Source organism: Girardinichthys multiradiatus, chromosome 15 (assembly GCF_021462225.1).
Source record: "Girardinichthys multiradiatus isolate DD_20200921_A chromosome 15, DD_fGirMul_XY1, whole genome shotgun sequence".
NCBI lineage: Eukaryota > Metazoa > Chordata > Actinopteri > Cyprinodontiformes > Goodeidae > Girardinichthys > Girardinichthys multiradiatus.
Window position 1 is genome coordinate 12,723,460 of NC_061808.1, and position 16,759 is coordinate 12,740,218.

At 40.1% G+C, this 16,759-nt stretch overlaps 2 protein-coding genes across 2 annotated transcripts; both read left to right on the plus strand.

Moving 5' to 3' along the window:
- The first annotated feature begins 2,688 nt into the window (after positions 1-2,688).
- Positions 2,689-9,292, plus strand: nek2 (NIMA-related kinase 2). The gene is made up of 9 exons (XM_047388152.1): positions 2,689-3,054; positions 4,245-4,462; positions 4,540-4,780; positions 6,591-6,673; positions 6,767-6,893; positions 6,976-7,204; positions 8,368-8,422; positions 8,507-8,583; positions 8,845-9,292. The coding sequence occupies exons 1-9, from the start codon at positions 2,959-2,961 to the stop codon at positions 9,048-9,050; spliced, it is 1,332 nt and encodes a 443-aa protein (XP_047244108.1). The 5' UTR covers positions 2,689-2,958; the 3' UTR covers positions 9,051-9,292.
- A 754-nt stretch (positions 9,293-10,046) lies between these two features.
- Positions 10,047-16,282, plus strand: slc30a1a (solute carrier family 30 member 1a). The gene is made up of 2 exons (XM_047388151.1): positions 10,047-11,189; positions 13,500-16,282. Exons 1-2 carry the CDS (start codon positions 10,631-10,633, stop codon positions 14,369-14,371), a joined length of 1,431 nt encoding a protein of 476 aa, XP_047244107.1. The 5' UTR covers positions 10,047-10,630; the 3' UTR covers positions 14,372-16,282.
- The last annotated feature ends 477 nt before the right edge of the window (positions 16,283-16,759 follow it).

The window sequence follows — 16,759 nt, forward strand, 5'->3', positions numbered from 1 at the left end:
GTGAGGTGGCTGGCAAGCAGAGAGGGCTGAGAGGATAATCTGAACTGTTACTGAGGCTTCCCCACTGAGAGGACTGTCAGCTAGCAGAGATCCCAGAGACTCCACTTATCCCAGGGAGGGGTCACACATTTAGAGAAATCATCCGTCACCCTAAGGATTAACTCGATTAGTCTGTGGATATTTTTTGCATGCTGACACAGAAATTAATGTTGCTTTGCCCTTCTTTTGTGTCTGTTAATCACAAATAAGAGAAGAAGGGGCATCGACCGGCAGATGTCAAGTGTATTGGAGTTGAGCATAAAAATAAGAAATCATATTTAGAGGAGAGGTTGTCATTTTAATTTAAAAAACATGTGCAAAACCCAGGGAAGGATGAAGAAATGCATGCAATAAAAAGCAAAATGGTCAGGAAAAAAATGCATTTCTTGTGCCTTTGAGTTTAGGTTCATGTTTTAAATAGTCCTTTTACAGTCTGGGAAATTACACACAACACTTATTGTTAGAACTAAAACCAACAAATGTTTTACGTTCCAGTTTTTGACACACCTCAGTTTCCAGCTGATAAGAGAACCTCCATTCAGTGTGCCAAGGGCTGGAATCAGATCCTACCAGTATGATTACCTTTAGTAAAACTACCATGATTTGAATAAAACTAAAACACAAATGCTTAATCTGATCTAACTGCTTTTATTTACAACAAACAGTGCTCCTCACACACCTGAACTGAGAATAACACCATGGAGAGCCCAAAACAGATTTTATGAAGTCTCAAAATATTTTTTAACTTGCTATTCGAACTGTATAGAAAATGTCAACTGTTAATCATGCCAATGCAAATTTACCCTGAAAGGAGACTGCAAGATCCTAAAAGAAATCTCCAAAACCTCTAAAATATCATCTTGGGACCTACAGCAAGCTCTTGCTACTGTTGATGTGAAAGTTTATACCTGTAAAACAGATAGACTGCGCAAAGGTAACTTTGATGGGAGGTGCTCAAGGAGAAATTGTGGCTCTCTAAGAAAAACATGAAGGCCAGACTAAAGAGAACGTAGACAAAGACCAGGACTTCTGGGATGATGTTCTTTGGTCAGATGGGTTTAATACTGAATTATTTGCACACCAAAAATTAGGACATGTTAGGCTTATAACAAATACAGCATTCCATACCAACAACCTCAAAACAAGTATAAAGCATGGAGGCAGAGGTGTCATGGTTTGGGGATGTTTTGCTGTAGCAGGACCTGAATATCAGAGGGGGTCGAGGAATACATGAGCAGCAGAACTGGACTCTGTAACATGACAATGACCCTAAACACACCAGTAAATTCACCAAGGGCTAGCTGTAAATTAAGAAAAGGAAAGTCCTACATACTCAGATGTAGGTGTTTTCTTTAAGCCATCTAACTACCTGCCTTCGGTCCCACACCTGCCTGTTTCAGCAGGTGGGAGAGGGACAGGCTTTTGCAACTCAGGTACTTTTGAAACCAAAACTTTCAAAAACCATAGTGGCCAACCCTTATATAGTTGAGCATTCAATAACATTTATTGCCCCAACATTTTTTGATTGTCAATACTGAGCTGCTTTAAAAAGAAGGTAAGCACAACAGTTAGGAGTTTTAGTAACACACTCAGATGCTGGTGCAGAGTGAGATATCACTGCATTTTCTTTCTCTAAGGTGGTGACTCTTTGTTTCCCTGTGGGCTAATTAAAGTAACTGGTAACAATGACCGATAGCCCCCTCTCTGTTGTACATATACACCTCTACAATCTGCTCTGGTAGCAGCTAGCAGGTTTTTAGACCAATAATGAGGAATAGATGGCAATTGATCCCAAACACAGACAGAAACAAAGCAAAAGTTTAATTTTCAGACATATTCTGTGTTTAGTTGCAGTTATTGGGAGATAACTCACTTACCCATTTTAGTTAAACTGGTTCGATAAAACTGATGTAGGTGAACAGTTAGGAAGTACAGATGTATAGAAATAAATTACAGTAAAAGGTACATCATCCTATAAGATCAGTCTAAAAAGTACCATTATTACTCAAATTTATAATAACTCACAAGTACTTTTTTTAGAATATAAAAATGGGACAGCTAGAACTAACCATCAATGGTCTTGTCAAAATACACATTTTTGTTCAACTAGTAGTGAAACAGGTTACATTGCACTGAGAAATGTATTTAACCCAAATGATACATATATTTTTTCACTTTAAATCAAACCATCTTGAAGATGATTTCCTCTTTTATATTGTGGTCAAAATGTCATGAAAAAGTAGTGTGAAAACAGAACCGAAAGAGCCTCCCTTTACTATATTATTGATGTCGATAATCTATAAAAGTCTGAGGATTTTATATTATGGTATTTTATGTTGTACAGTTAATTTTTAAACAAACACGAACAGTTTGGGTTTAATAATAATAATAATAATAATAATGCAGATGGAACTATGTATATAATTTTCTAGCATCTTATTTCCATGTGGTAGTCGCCAAATATATTCAAACACAGAAGCTGGCACTGATTTCTGCCGTGTGTGTTTGGCGCCACCGTGTGGACAATTGAACGGATCAACATCTACCCGCGTTACTCTCGCGGTTCTTAAACGCTTAGCAACCACATGATTGTTTCTCTATATTGACCAATCAGGGCCGACCAAGAGTGGAGATTCAGCCAACCAAAAGCTAGCATTTCGGCACCAGTTTAAATTTATTGTGAGCGTTTCCTGTTTTGAGAGCTAAAGAGCACAGAAACGACCGAGATCACCTCAGAAAGTGGGAAACTTAATATTATTGTCTTGTTTAAGGACAAAAAAGAAAGACATTTAATTATGTTATGATTCTGTTACGCCGCTGGTTTAAATAGACGTTAAACTACACCAGAATCCATTCCAACGCCGACTCTAACGTTAAGTCAGGTAACTTATAACGTTAGTTTCGGGAAACACAACCAAGATGCCGTCCCGTGTGGAGGACTACGAAGTGTTGTACACTATAGGCTCCGGTTCCTATGGAAGATGCCAGAAAATAAGACGAAACACTGACGGGAAAGTGAGTATAAGTATACCCTCAACTAGAAAAAGAGAGCTTTTTCAGAACGTGTACAGAATCAGAACCAGATGGTTGAATGGGTTTAACCTGCCAAAGGGACGCGAGTTCAGAACCGAAAGCTGCCAAAATAAGAAATTAGTGAGCCAAAACAATAATACTGATAAAGAAATACAAAATGTCATAGAGATACTTTAAATGGGGTTAAAAAGTCTAGTCTACGTAAAACTGCGGCATAAATGAAACAAACGAGCTACAAAATCCTCTTAGAAAAGCTGTTTCAGATGAATTATTTACTAACACAAAACGTGAAAGAGGCTCAAATTGTTCCTAGTAACTCTAAACGGTGACAGGTGATTTAGGGTCAAGAGTACCAGAAATATTAAAAAGTAAAGGTTAAGAAAGAAGACTCCTGCTAGAAGTCTCAAAATCACTTACTGGGGTTTTATGAGGTTCTCAACATTTAGTAAAAATACGGTGGTATTTACTCACAGATTTTAAAAAAGAAATATTTCTCCACATCTAATTGTTTTAATTCAAAACACAAAAGCAACAATTCTTCCAACTACTGCCAAATTAACCTAAAATATGGATTTAGATCAATTAAAATAATGTAACCTATGGTAATTATTTATATTATGCTGTTATTTATCTATTTTTAAATTTTTTACCTATTGATGTCTGTGTTCGTAAAGTTTTCGATACACAGACTTCGTGGTGTTAGTAGTAGTAGTTTTAAAGTGCTTTTTGTGCGTAATATTATTTCTTTTTGCTGATATTAGCTGGTTAATTTTTCTGATTGGGTAAAAACACCATAACCTTGATAAAAGTTATGGTGGCGCTCTCTAAGGAAGGGAAACGTGTGGGATGTGAAGACTTTGCCATCTTCTCTGACGTATCATTTAAAGGACTAGAAACCCCAGAAACGGTATGATGGAATATTTTGTGGTTTTGAAGCTCTAACTTTTAAACCTTCATACTTTTAACTGGCCTACATCTAAAATAGAGAGACAACCAGAAATGACAGCTCGAACTTGAATTCTTCAGATTAAGGCTTGATGATGGGATTGTCTGTCTTCAGGTATTGTCTTTAGTGTCACTGAACTGCCACTTTTGTTCTGCCCAATAATATTTTCATTTTTTATTTTCTAATCTCTAACCTTCTGGGTAACTAAAGCTCTCGTGTTCTGCAGATCCTGGTGTGGAAGGAGCTGGACTACGGCACCATGGCAGAGAGTGAGAAGCAGATGCTGGTGTCAGAGGTGAACCTCCTCAGGGAGCTCCAGCATCCCAACATCGTGCGGTACTATGACCGCATCATCGATCGTACCAACACCACGCTGTACATCGTCATGGAGTACTGCGAAGGCGGGGACCTGGCCAGTCTCATCAGTCGGTGCATCAAAGAAAGGTCATTTTTGCAGGGATGGGTGATTGTCCTCTCCTTCCATGTAAGTTTGCAAAGTTACAAATTTGTTTGCATTGCAGGCGTTATTTGGAGGAGCAGTTCATCCTGCGAGTCATGGCGCAGCTCACCTTAGCCCTGAAGGAGTGTCACAGGCGGAGCGACGGCAGGGCCACAGTTCTTCATCGGGACCTGAAACCAGCCAATATCTTCCTTGACATCAAGCAGAACGTCAAGCTTGGGGACTTTGGCCTGGCTAGGATTTTGAACCATGACACGAGCTTTGCAAAGACTTTTGTTGGGACGCCTTACTACATGTCTCCAGTGAGTTGTTGTTTTTTTTCTCTGAAGCATGGCCATTCTGCATCTTACATCTGATTTATTTTTGTTGAAAAGGATGATTTGGAATTAGGTGGAGTTTTTCCATGTACTTCACATCTACTGTTACTTGTACAGTAGCTTTTTTAAAGGTATCCATATCCCGTAAACACATTGCACCACACCTCAATGTATTTTCCTAGAGTTTGTATGAAGTACCAAGTCAAGGTAGTGCATATTTATGAGTGGAAAAATGATAGATTTTAAAATTTGTATACAAATAAAAAAATCTTAAAAATGTGGCGTACGTATGCATTCAACCCCTCCTGAAGCAAAACTTCGTAAAACCACCTTCTGCTGCAATTACAGCTGCAGGTTTTAGAGGGGGACATTATTGCCCATTCCTTTCTTTGAAAATAACTAAATCTGTCGGATTGAAAGGAAAGCATCTATGAACATTAGTGACTGGGCTGTTCCAACACGTGAATATGCTTTAGTCTTTTGGAAGAAGAATTTGTGTATATAGATATTTACAAGAAGAAGAAAAACAAAACTTTTATTTCCCACCAATATATATTTATATATACATATATATTTATGTTTAAAATGTCTTCATTGAGAGTAAAGTGGAACCGAAGTCAAACCTGGTGAATAAAGCTGATTCTGATCTAAACATCTGGTGTCAAAACGTTTGCCACATGGGCCAAAATTGTAAAAAGTAGTCAGAGGCCTCAAACATTTTCTTTTTTTAAAAAGCAAAACTGGTTTTATTTTTATTTTTTTACCTGGTCAACAATAAACTAAACTTTGAATATTTTAATGAAATGTTAAAAGTCGGATTGTTTTTTACAGAAAATAGAACTATAAATGACTGCAGATACAAAACATGAAAAGACAGAAAGACATAAAATAGCAAAAACATTTTTGGTTATGTTCCCTTTTTTTTGTTTGGTTTTTTTGTTCTAGAACAGTTTTTGAGTCTATTCTCAGCAACAAGAACCTGAGATGGGTTACTCTTCTTTGGAAATGTTTGCTGCATTTAGCCAAGTTTAATGAATGTGCGGCCCCAAGTCTGCTTTTCGGTTAGAGTTGGGGTTAACATGGTGGCTAAAAGTCAAATATTTTTAGTTGTACTTTGCATTTTCAATTTTAAGATTTTCATTTGCCATTTAAAATCTTTGCCTAAAAAAAAAAAAATAGTGTCTGCATCAGCCGCTTGTGCCAGCAGACAAAATTTTCACCCTTCAGTCTTTTTGAAATGCAGTCAGGGTCACACGACATAATTTCAAGGGCCGTAAATGGTCCACCAACCACACTTTGGACACCTCTGGTCTAAGCCAGTCCATTGTACCTCTGGCTGTATGTTTGGGGTTGTTGTCCAGCTGGAAGGTGAACCACGCTGAACAAAATCATCCCTACACCATGATGCTGTCATCACTGTAGGAATGGTGTGTTCTGGGTAATGTGTTGTGTTGGTGTTTCCAACACCCAACATGTTGCATTTAGGCCCAAAAAACAGTTATCTTGGTCTCATCTGAACGTACCTCACAGTGCTTTGAACCAGGTATCCTTTTCTCCCACTTCACACTTTGGGTTGGTCGATCACATAAAATCCAAGTAAAACTTATTGCAGTCTTTGGTTGTAAGGTGACAAAATCTGAAAAGGTTCAGCTTTTATTTTGGCGAGGCTCTGTATGTTAGAAAATTAAACTCACTTGGTGGGCTCACATGGATGTTTGGCTAAGGAGACCATGCGGTAAATGTAAATGGGAGTCTGGTGCACGAATGGTAATTCATCCACGGTTTGTTCTTTCAGGAACAAATAAACAGGATGTCATACAACGAGAAGTCAGATATTTGGTCTCTGGGATGCTTGCTTTATGAACTTTGTGCATTGTCGTAAGTTATTCTACACACAGTTGGACCTAACAGATTTCCCAGCAGTTTTACAGCAGATCCTACTTCTTTTCTTCTGACTGTTTTCCTCTTCAGGCCTCCGTTCACAGCGTACAACCAGAAGGAGTTGGCAGAGAAGATAAGAGAGGGGAAGTTCAGGAGAATCCCCTACCGGTACTCTGAAGAACTGAATACCCTACTCAGCAAAATGCTCAACTTAAAGGTTTGAAACATTAACCTGTTTTTTCTCTGAGCTGAACATGCGTTTCTTCATGCAACGACACCTGAAATCGTCCTGTCGGCAGGACTACCTGAGACCGTCCGTGGAGTCTATCCTCCAGAGCAGTTTGTTAAAAGACAGTGTTGCTGAGGAGCAGAGGAAGGTGCAAGCACGGGCCCAGAGGAAGTCAGCAGACCCTGACTGTCACAAGCCGGCTGAAATGGTTACCGCCTCTGTCGCAGAGCTCAAACTCAGAGAACAGGCGCTGCGGGACAGAGAGCAGGCGCTGAAGGAACGCGAGGAGAGACTGGAGAGTAAGGTTTCAACAGTTATTATGGCAAACAGACTGTATCCATGTCTGATGGGGTATCGTGCAACTATGTTATAAACCTTAAAACGTTTCATAGAAAAGTGGCATAAAATCAGGAAGGGCACAGTTTACGACAAACTACATTAATAGATGCAAAGTACAAGGTTCCGACCCGGTCTGGAAAAGTTTGGATTTTCCTTCAGCTCTGTTTGAGTACAGAAAATAAACATGGAAGCTGGAAAGATGTTTGGTTGCAGACTATATTTTTACTTTGTTTTCTAACAGATTCATTTATACATTTCTAAAAATAACACCCAGTTTACACAGATTTAGATTTAAAGGGCATCCTTTATTGTTGATTTCATACATCATGCCCAAAATGTAACATTTTAACCAACATAATTTTTATTTTTAAATTACTGAGAAGCCACAGATCACATTTATTATTCATAAAAGGCAGTTTTATAGCTTTCATGGCGTTATAAGACAACTTTCAATCAAGGTTTCAGTACTGGGTCTGATCCACAACTGCCTTTGGTTTAGATGCAAAACAAAACATTAAAACTGTCTTTTTTTATTTCAAAGACCTTCAAATTGGTTTTAGAGAATCTATATTTATTTTAGGATTTAGTTTTGATTTGACAAGAAGTGTTTGCTGACTCTAGTTTATTCAGATGCCCAAAAAGCCATAAAATGCCCCTTTACCACTTCACTGAAGCAGAAACCAACTTCCCCGTTTAGCCATGTGATGATTTGTGGAACATACAGATAAATAATTCGGACAGCTGGTTAAAAACATAATCTAAATATTTTAATGTTCAGAGAACTGCAAAGATTTGCTTCTGGGATTCTGTTGAATTTAGAAGAGAAAATAACGTGGAACCCTGCAGAAAAAACAAAACACAAAAAAAGAAACCATATCCAGAAATTCAATGAAAGGAGAGCACGTGGCTTAAAAATCTCGCAACATGCAGAGCTAAAACCAAGAGAAAACTGGGCCAATTTCCTTGAGAAACCTCTAAATAGTTCAAAATACTTGCACAAACATAGACCTACTTCTACTCCCACAGCTCCCTGCTGAAGTGATTATAATGCATCTCGGATAAATATGTGCCAGATACAGAAATGTTGGTTTAAAAACTAAAGTGATCTGGTTTTTATTGGCAGAAAGGGAGGAGGAACTGTGTACACGTGAACAGCTGACTACTGAGAAGCTTGCACGGTAACATCAAGAATAATCTGAAATTGCTACATCGTTGTTGTCTTTGCAGTGGTACACTGTCTTTTGGTCTTATCTATCGTTCAGAGCAGAGAGTTTGCTGAAGAAGTACAGCCGGCTGCAGCAGCAGAAGGACCTGCCGCTGGTCTATGGCAAAGACTTAGGTATGAAAATCCAGCGAAGATGTTTCAACTTACGAAACAATGCCCAGAACTGAAACTGCTGTTTTATTATTAATAGTTTTAATCACTGAACGTACATGTTTATATTATGTAAATAAAGTTTTTTTACACCAATGGTGTCTTGATTACATTAAATCTTGGGTTTACCTTTTATAATTTATACCCAAAATGACGTATTCTGATTTATTCAGTTTACGCTAATATTTCAATGTGGTCACTTGCCTCTTTGCTGTTTTGCTGTAGACTCGGAGGATCTGTCCCCCGGCAAGAAGAAGGTCCACTTTGCAGGTGAAAGCAAAGAGAACCAGCAGCCTGAGGGTCTGCAGGGCAGACCGTACCAGGATCTCATGCTGCGGAGGCTGCACACTGCTAATCTGCGGGCCCAAAAATTGAGTGAAATGGAGAAAATCTGCCAGTTCAAGAGCCGGGAGATCCTCGGCATCCGTTGAGGGAACAAAAGGAAATGGTCCAATTTAAGACTGAATGTGAAATTCTCAACACTGGATGTTAATTTAGTAATTCATAAGATATGTCAATAGTATTTCAAGTTTTATTATACAGTGTGTGTTGGTGATTTCTAGTGTACTTTGTATGTTTTCTGCCCTATTTATGAGCGTCTTACAGAGATTATATTGTAATTATAAAAAAAGAGATTATTTTGGGAATAAAACATGTCTTTGTTGATTTTAAACCATTTTGCTTTGAGGGGCCCAATACAGACAATGTATTTTTCAAATGGCTATCTATTAAACCATTGCTTTAAAGTAGTCATTTGCATCACATTGAAAGGGTGACCTATCAATCAAGACTTGATGTTTTCCACAAGAGGTCATCAGTTTAATGTGAAAATGTAATCACACACAACAGAACAGAAAAGTTCTCACTTAGAAGTCTGTGATTTGATTGTTGGATGTATTTAAAAAGTTAATTTCTATTAACACTACAGCCCATGAGCAGAATGATTAGATTACTACATGTCATTTAATCTAACCATAAACCCCACACTGAAATATAGTTACTTCAGCAGCTAAAATGGAAATACCCCAAACCTCTTGGAGATTTTATTTCCAGTGATATATATATATATATATATATGCAGCATATAGTGATCAATTAAAATAAAAAAAATCTTCCTAAATAAAATTTCACAGTGGCAATAGTATTACTACATGTAGCTTCCGAAAATAAGCAGATATAGACAATAGTTGGATAAATGTTATTAATTACAAGGTGCCCAAAGGCATCTCATTACTTATTCCTTGAACTTTCATTATTTAAAGCCACTAAGCTAAAACAAAACTTTGACATGAATGTAAAATTAAGAGATAATGTTGCTAAAAGGCATCTTGTCTTTCGTTTTAAAGCTATAATTGAATTGCATAATAGTATACATAAACTCAACTAGCAAATAAACTTCAGAAATAATGAATTGTTAAACTTATTAAATAGCCGATGAACACCTGAGAATTTTATTAAGTTGGTAAATAAACACATTTGTGAGACTTATTTTAAATGTAATTTTGAGAGCACTGCACAATAGTGACTTTCAAAATGTCATCCAAACGTGTTTTTAAAAAGCTTTTGGAGCGACTCATCTTCGCTGATTAGACATTCTTCGAAAAGCATGACGTATCGATACTATTGGTTTTCACTCAACGACGACATCGCGAGATTACAGTAATGATGAAGCGTGCCTAGCAACCTCCAATGTTCAGCCTTTCAGCACTTCCTACTAAGATCAGTTGCTAAATCTGACCAATCGTGTTCCTCCATGGGCCCTATCGTCCAATAGGAGGCTGCCGTGGTCCGTGTGGAAAGTTTACCGGTTCGGGTGCAAAGTTTCAGCCGTCTGCAAAGCAGAGCTCGTCTGCAAACGTGTCTGGAATATGCTGGGGACGTCCACGGGGTTTTTAAACGGTTCCTAGAATCCTGTAAATTCCGCTCTTTGGATGTAGCTTCACCCGGAGGACACCGTGAAACATTTTCTCTCTGTGAACTTGAATCGACGGCGGACCGCCAGGAAACAAAAATGGCCTGCGAGCCCAACCGTGCCCGGTTGCTATGTATGCTCTCACTGACTTTCAGCTTCTTCATCGTCGAGGTGGTGGTCAGCCGCCTCACCTCTTCTCTCTCGATGCTCTCGGACTCCTTCCACATGTTGTCGGACGTTATCGCATTGATCGTGGCTCTGGTCGCGGTGCGGTTTGCGGAAAAGACCCACTCGACCAACAAAAACACGTTCGGATGGATCCGGGCAGAGGTGATGGGTGCTCTGGTCAACGCCGTCTTTCTCACGGCGCTGTGCTTCACCATTGTCCTGGAGGCAGTCGAGCGCTTCACCAATCCCCACGAGATCGAGACCCCGGAGGTGGTGGCCGGGGTCGGCGCCGCCGGGCTCCTAGTCAACTTGCTGGGGCTGTGTTTGTTCCACGGGCACGCTGGGGGAGGCCACGGACACTCCCATGGGGCTAAGGGGAAGAGGGGGAAAACTGAAAAGTTCCAGAAGGCTGGGAACGGATCAGCGGCAGAGGAGACCAACAACCTGGTGGGGCATCACAACAGTCCGGGTGATGGGAGGTCAAGAACCGGTGAGTATGAAAAGTTTGAGGTTTTTCACTGTCAAATCTCGTTTGACTCTCCTTTCTAGATATGTGATGCATCTAAAACCATCTTACAACACTTCAAATTAGAAATCGACTGATCAGACCTTTTGAAAAGCCGACAACAATGCCGATTATTTCTATCAGAGCTGCCCTTGTTTTTTATGGTTGTATGATTCAGGGAGCTGGGGGATACCACCCCTTTCCCCAAATGCTTCTTAGCAGTTTTTATACCGACTGTTTTTACATAAAAATGACGTTTTTGCCACACAAGTAGATCTTTGATCAATAACTACCTACCCCAGGAAAATTTTGTACCCATTATTACAATGAGATTTGAGCATTTTTGTGACACCTTATCTCCACAATTCTTTAAAATTCTCAACTTACAAGAAAACATCCAAACATCAGATGGTTTAGTTGGGTAGGAAATGTAAGGAAAAAAGGGCTGAAATAGGACTGCATCTGTGCGAATTGGGGGTACAAATTGACAAAGAAGCTATTTACCCAGCAGCGTAAGACCTACCAAGAAGATATCCATAATTTTTCTCTTATAGTAACATGTTTTATCTAACCGGAGAAATCTGTGAGGCTCTGCAGATAAAACAACGACGTTGCAGTTTCACCTGATAAATAGGACATTGTTCTTTTCAAAATAAGCATAACATCCATGTTAGCCTTCTGCCGGGTCTGCTGGTCTTGTACTGGAAAATGTATCCCGATACCATAGGGTCTGGCAAGCTTTCCTTGTAGTCCAGTTATTATGCCCGGGTGTGGTCGATCTTCTTGTCCAAACTTTAAAAATCTTCTCTTATTGTGAGTCTGGTAATCTCACAGCGCGTGTTGAATTTTAAATGTGCTTTTAGCAGCCCATATTACCTAAAAGTACATCTTTACATTATCTGAATGACTGCAATAGTGACTAATCTACACTGTTTCCTTGACAGCCACTGTGCTCAGGAGTGTGTGTCCGTTATCACATATCTATTCAGTCATTCTGTGTGGCCACAGTCAGTGACATACGCGAGTAAAGCCTCGGATTTCACTCTTTCTAACTGTTCAAAATGTCTGAAATAAACGCTATGTCTCATTTAGGAGAAATGTGTTTGAAAAGGACTCATTTGAGCAATGTCCTGTTGCCTCCCGGCACAGTTTCCCTTCAAGTTAATTCTTTTTATGATGCTGAGAACAATATAGTGGTATTATGTTACTACAAACTGGCACAAAGAGTTCATCACTTGTGTAAAGGCATGTTTAGAGTAAAACAGCACTCCACAGCTGGTCCGTTCGTCCCTCGGGCGCAGAAGGGTTAATCCCATATACAGAAGACTATTTTCCCCTCCATACTGTTAGGCCCTGCCAGTTTCAATAAATGGCCACTATATCCCCTCCTCTATGCACTGATTACTGTTACTGGGTCATACATCAGTGTAGCTGCGGAGTCGACAGCCCCAGACACGCCATTAGCTGTTGATGAATGACCCAACGGTGCCCGGGAATGGAGGGGGAGGCCGCTGTCCCTCAGGTGCTGCTCCCTCCTGTTTGCGCTCCTAGACTGCCTGCGAGTACTAATTAAAATATGCTTAATGTGAATTATGAGTGGACTGTTATATTTAGAGTACAGCATGCTGGGAGTTCATTCTTGCTTTTCACCTATCAAGACTGTTCGGTATGCCGTTTTCCACTGAGTTCAGCTCCAATAGTAGGAAGTTAGTCAGAGGGCTTGAAAACTCCACCAGTGTTCAGAACAAAGAGATACAAAAACCCTGAGTTTACCTCAATTAACCCTGTTTTTAAAAGTGGTTTAGCTTTTTATGTTTGCTTTATATATGATAAAAAATGAACAACAAACTGTATATCATGATTTAATTGTTTTTATTTTACAGAGAAAAGCAGCAGTTGCCCACCCTTTCACTAAAATCATGAAATATTGATTATTGTTATCTATCAAACTGATATTAGACCTATTAGACAGAATATTAGACCATTCTGATGTTACTGCTGCAGCATAGGTATTACAATGTTTTAAATTGTAATTCTAGTGACCATGTATATGCAGATTTTCCTAAAAACAAGAGAAAAGTATCCTGAGTTGGGTAGTAACGTTGTAAATGAGAGATATTTGTCAATAGTTCAAGAGTCTGCAGAATATTATTCCTTAATACGGGTAACCAGACCAATGCCTAGGGCTCTCTGTGTCTTCTTTAGATGTTGTATCTCTGTGTTGAAAGTCTGTTTTAGCACTGAGCTGTCATACAGCAGTGGACTGAACTCACCTCCCTGATCTTTTATCTTCAGATGTCAGCTGTAAAGACAACCCGGAGGTGCAGATGAACGGCAACACCCACTTCGACGAGCTGGACCATGACTCGTCGGCGCAGCTCAACATGCGGGGGGTCTTCCTGCATGTACTGGGTGATGCTCTGGGTTCTGTCATTGTGGTGGTCAATTCCCTCATTTTCACTTTTGTGTGGAAGCCCTGCAAAGGGCTGAACTGCGTGAACCCCTGCATCAACAGCCACGCCACACACCACCAGCACGTCAATGAGACTGTAGTCAACCTGAATGGAGATAAAAGCGAGGTGGCAGGCCCCTGCTGGGTGCTGTACCTGGATCCCACATTGTGCCTCATCATGGTGTGCATCCTGCTGTACACCACCTACCCCCTGCTCAAAGAGTCTGCCCTCATCCTGCTGCAGACCGTGCCTAAGCAAATTAACATCCATAGGCTAAACGAGCGGCTGCTGAGCCTGGACGGCGTCCTGGCCATCCACGAGCTGCACATCTGGCAGCTGGCCGGGAGCCGAATCATCGCCACGGCGCACATCAAGTGCCACGACCCCACGTCCTACATGGAGGTGGCCAAACGCATCAAAGACTTCTTCCACAATGAGGGCATCCACGCCACCACCATCCAGCCCGAGTTCGTCACCTTCAGCTCCGAGTCCCGGGACTCCCTGTGCGAGCTCTCCTGTCGGACTCAGTGCGCTCCCAAGCTGTGCTGCGGCTCCGCAGACAAACAGAAGGCCGGCGTTGACTCTAAAGCAGCAGCTGCCCCATCAGCCCTGGAGGTCATCAGTGAGACCCCGGAGCAAGCTGCAGAAATCCAGGTGCGCTCTCGGACTGAGGATGAGGCTACCATCGCCAGGGAGGTGGAGTCATCTCTGTGAAATAACAAGGACCAAGGCGAACTGAGGGAAAGCTGGAAAACTACCACTGAAGCATCACTGTCATTTCCGGGAAGCTGTAGTCTTTTTGACCTGTTAAGGATCTGGTTAGAAAATGATTTATTCTTTCTGATCACTTTTTTTCAGCTAGCCCCTTCTCCACCATGTTGATGAACTTGAGCCGTTTCTACCAGCCCTCTCCTTCTGTCATGCCCTGCTCCGCCAGCATGGTTGTGACGCTCGACGTTTTTTACGGACCTCATCTCCTCCCGGACTGGTGCGATGCCTGCATGACTGTCCCTCGTTTTAGCACCTTGTTGTGATGTGTCACCTCATTCTAATGGTGTGTTTTCTGTGCCAAAGCTTCTCACTGCAGCACCGAAGGTACCATTGGAGCACACTTTAGTTGTGTAGTTTAGCCTATGGACCTCGTGGCAAAATGAGTAATTGTTTTGCGAAGGCAATAAGCAAATCTATTTTCTTATCCTTTTGGCTGCAAGTTGAATATTATTGTATTTCAGAATAATTTAAGTATTTAAGTTATTAGAAATAGTTGTATCTCTCTGTGGATACTGTTTAAGATTTAGTTTGAATAACACAGAAGGATTTTAAAAAAAGATTTCTGTCCTGGAGTTTATTTGAAGAGTGATATTAGTGATATTTTTTCAAATTTGATGCTTTTATAAAGATCTCGTTGTCGGACTCTCCTCTGGCCTTGACTCCTTGCAGTCATTAGTTTGACGCAGACACCTCTCACCTCGCCTTTTAAACTGCTGTGATTTGTACACAGTGCGAGGGTTTCTTGCACTGGTAAGTTTGGAAAATTTAAGCCTTGCAAGCTGGAAGTTTGAGCCTGTTGTAAAGAGGCATGGGCTGGTATGATGTAAAAGTATTGCAGTTTTACAGTATTACAACCAAAGGGTACAGACTGATAGATTCACTTTTATTTAAAACAAAAAAGCAACAATTATTTCTACCACACTTCAATATTACATTGTCTGTAATGTTTATTTTGATTCAAATTAGGTTTATTTCAGGGAGCTGACTGCCAGTGCACAACAACAAGTGTGCGAGGGGCAGCACTACGTTATTCTGTGGTTCATTCAGCTGAAGGGACCTCCAGCACTTTATTGGCGTCTAATTAAATTAAAAGTACTGTTTAAAACGCTGGGATACCTTGAAACGGACCGGCCCATGCCTAGTTGCGAAGAAATTAGAACTGTACGCCAGTGGTGACACACTGTACTGGAAAACTTTCTTGTGTTGGTTGATCTTTGCATAAAAAACAAAATGTCATGAATGTTTTCAGCACCTTGTCACAATCCATGCTGGGGGAGTTTTTTTTTTTTACATTCATATTTCCAAGATGTCGTACTGTGTTTGCATGACCAAACCGAGACCTGGGGTTCAACATTTACCGGCTCTACTCTGAGCTCTCGTTGCTGCTCCCCAGCGCCTGCTGGAATCCTCCAATGTAACTCATGACTGTTGAGAATGACCCAACATAAGGCTCGCCGGTCTGCTGCTTTGGAGTGCAGAGTAGGCTGTTTGTTGAATTAAAGTTCATATGGTGGCCTTGGAACTTCTATGACTTTCTCCTGTCAGTCAGCACAGATATCATCTGAAGTTAGTACGTTTCATATTTCCACTCCCTACTAAATGTGTATGCAATATAGAAATATGTGCTGGGAAATGTATTTTTTTTTTCTTCATTTGTAACTTTTTGTCACTTTTACTCTGTCTTTTATGACTTGAGTTCTGTGTGCAAGCTGAAATGGAAGGTGTTTTTTATTTCAAGCACATGCCTGCTGATGTGTTTTTGATATATATACATATATATCTATATATTCACATTACCTGTCCAATGTGTCATTGTGAAATAAAACCGCTGTTTGGTACTGCTGAAGAACAGAACACATCTCTTTGTCTTACTTTCCACAATTTTACAGCTAAAACAGTTTCAGACGCAGTATGCTGCCATGTTTGTTTTCCTTTAAATAATGAGCTGAAGCAAAGGAATATATCTAAAGAAACGGATGATGTCCATGAATCAACCTTAAAGTGAGGTAAAGCTACAGACTTTAAAAAGACAGACTTCTGCTCTCTGCATATAATTTACAAAAAACATTCATTTAGAAGGACAAAATCAGCACATGATGCTGAAATTAATGATATTAAAATGCCATCAATGAAGCAATGTTCACACAGGTTTTTGAAAATCATCGCAGGCAGCAAATTCATTTCCATTGGTTAGAACATCAGTAAAATGTTTCAGAACTTTAATTTAAAAAGTGAAACTTACATTGATCCATTACACAGTGATCTCAGAAAATTGGAATATTACAAAGGCCATTAAAAATTATTAGTATTGTTATTTTATGTCCTACACCT

What these genes read in the sequence shown, in the direction of transcription:
- nek2 (XM_047388152.1), top strand. Translation starts at nt 2,959, where the DNA reads ATGCCGTCCCGTGTGGAGGACTACGAAGTGTTGTACACTATAGGCTCC. An exon ending in CGCCTTACTACATGTCTCCA is followed by an intron (nt 4,781 to 6,590) that starts GTGAGTTGTTGT and finishes TTGTTCTTTCAG; the next exon opens with GAACAAATAAACAGGATGTC. An exon ending in GGTCTATGGCAAAGACTTAG is followed by an intron (nt 8,584 to 8,844) that starts GTATGAAAATCC and finishes GTTTTGCTGTAG; the next exon opens with ACTCGGAGGATCTGTCCCCC.
- slc30a1a (XM_047388151.1), top strand. Translation starts at nt 10,631, where the DNA reads ATGGCCTGCGAGCCCAACCGTGCCCGGTTGCTATGTATGCTCTCACTG. An exon ending in TGATGGGAGGTCAAGAACCG is followed by an intron (nt 11,190 to 13,499) that starts GTGAGTATGAAA and finishes TTTTATCTTCAG; the next exon opens with ATGTCAGCTGTAAAGACAAC.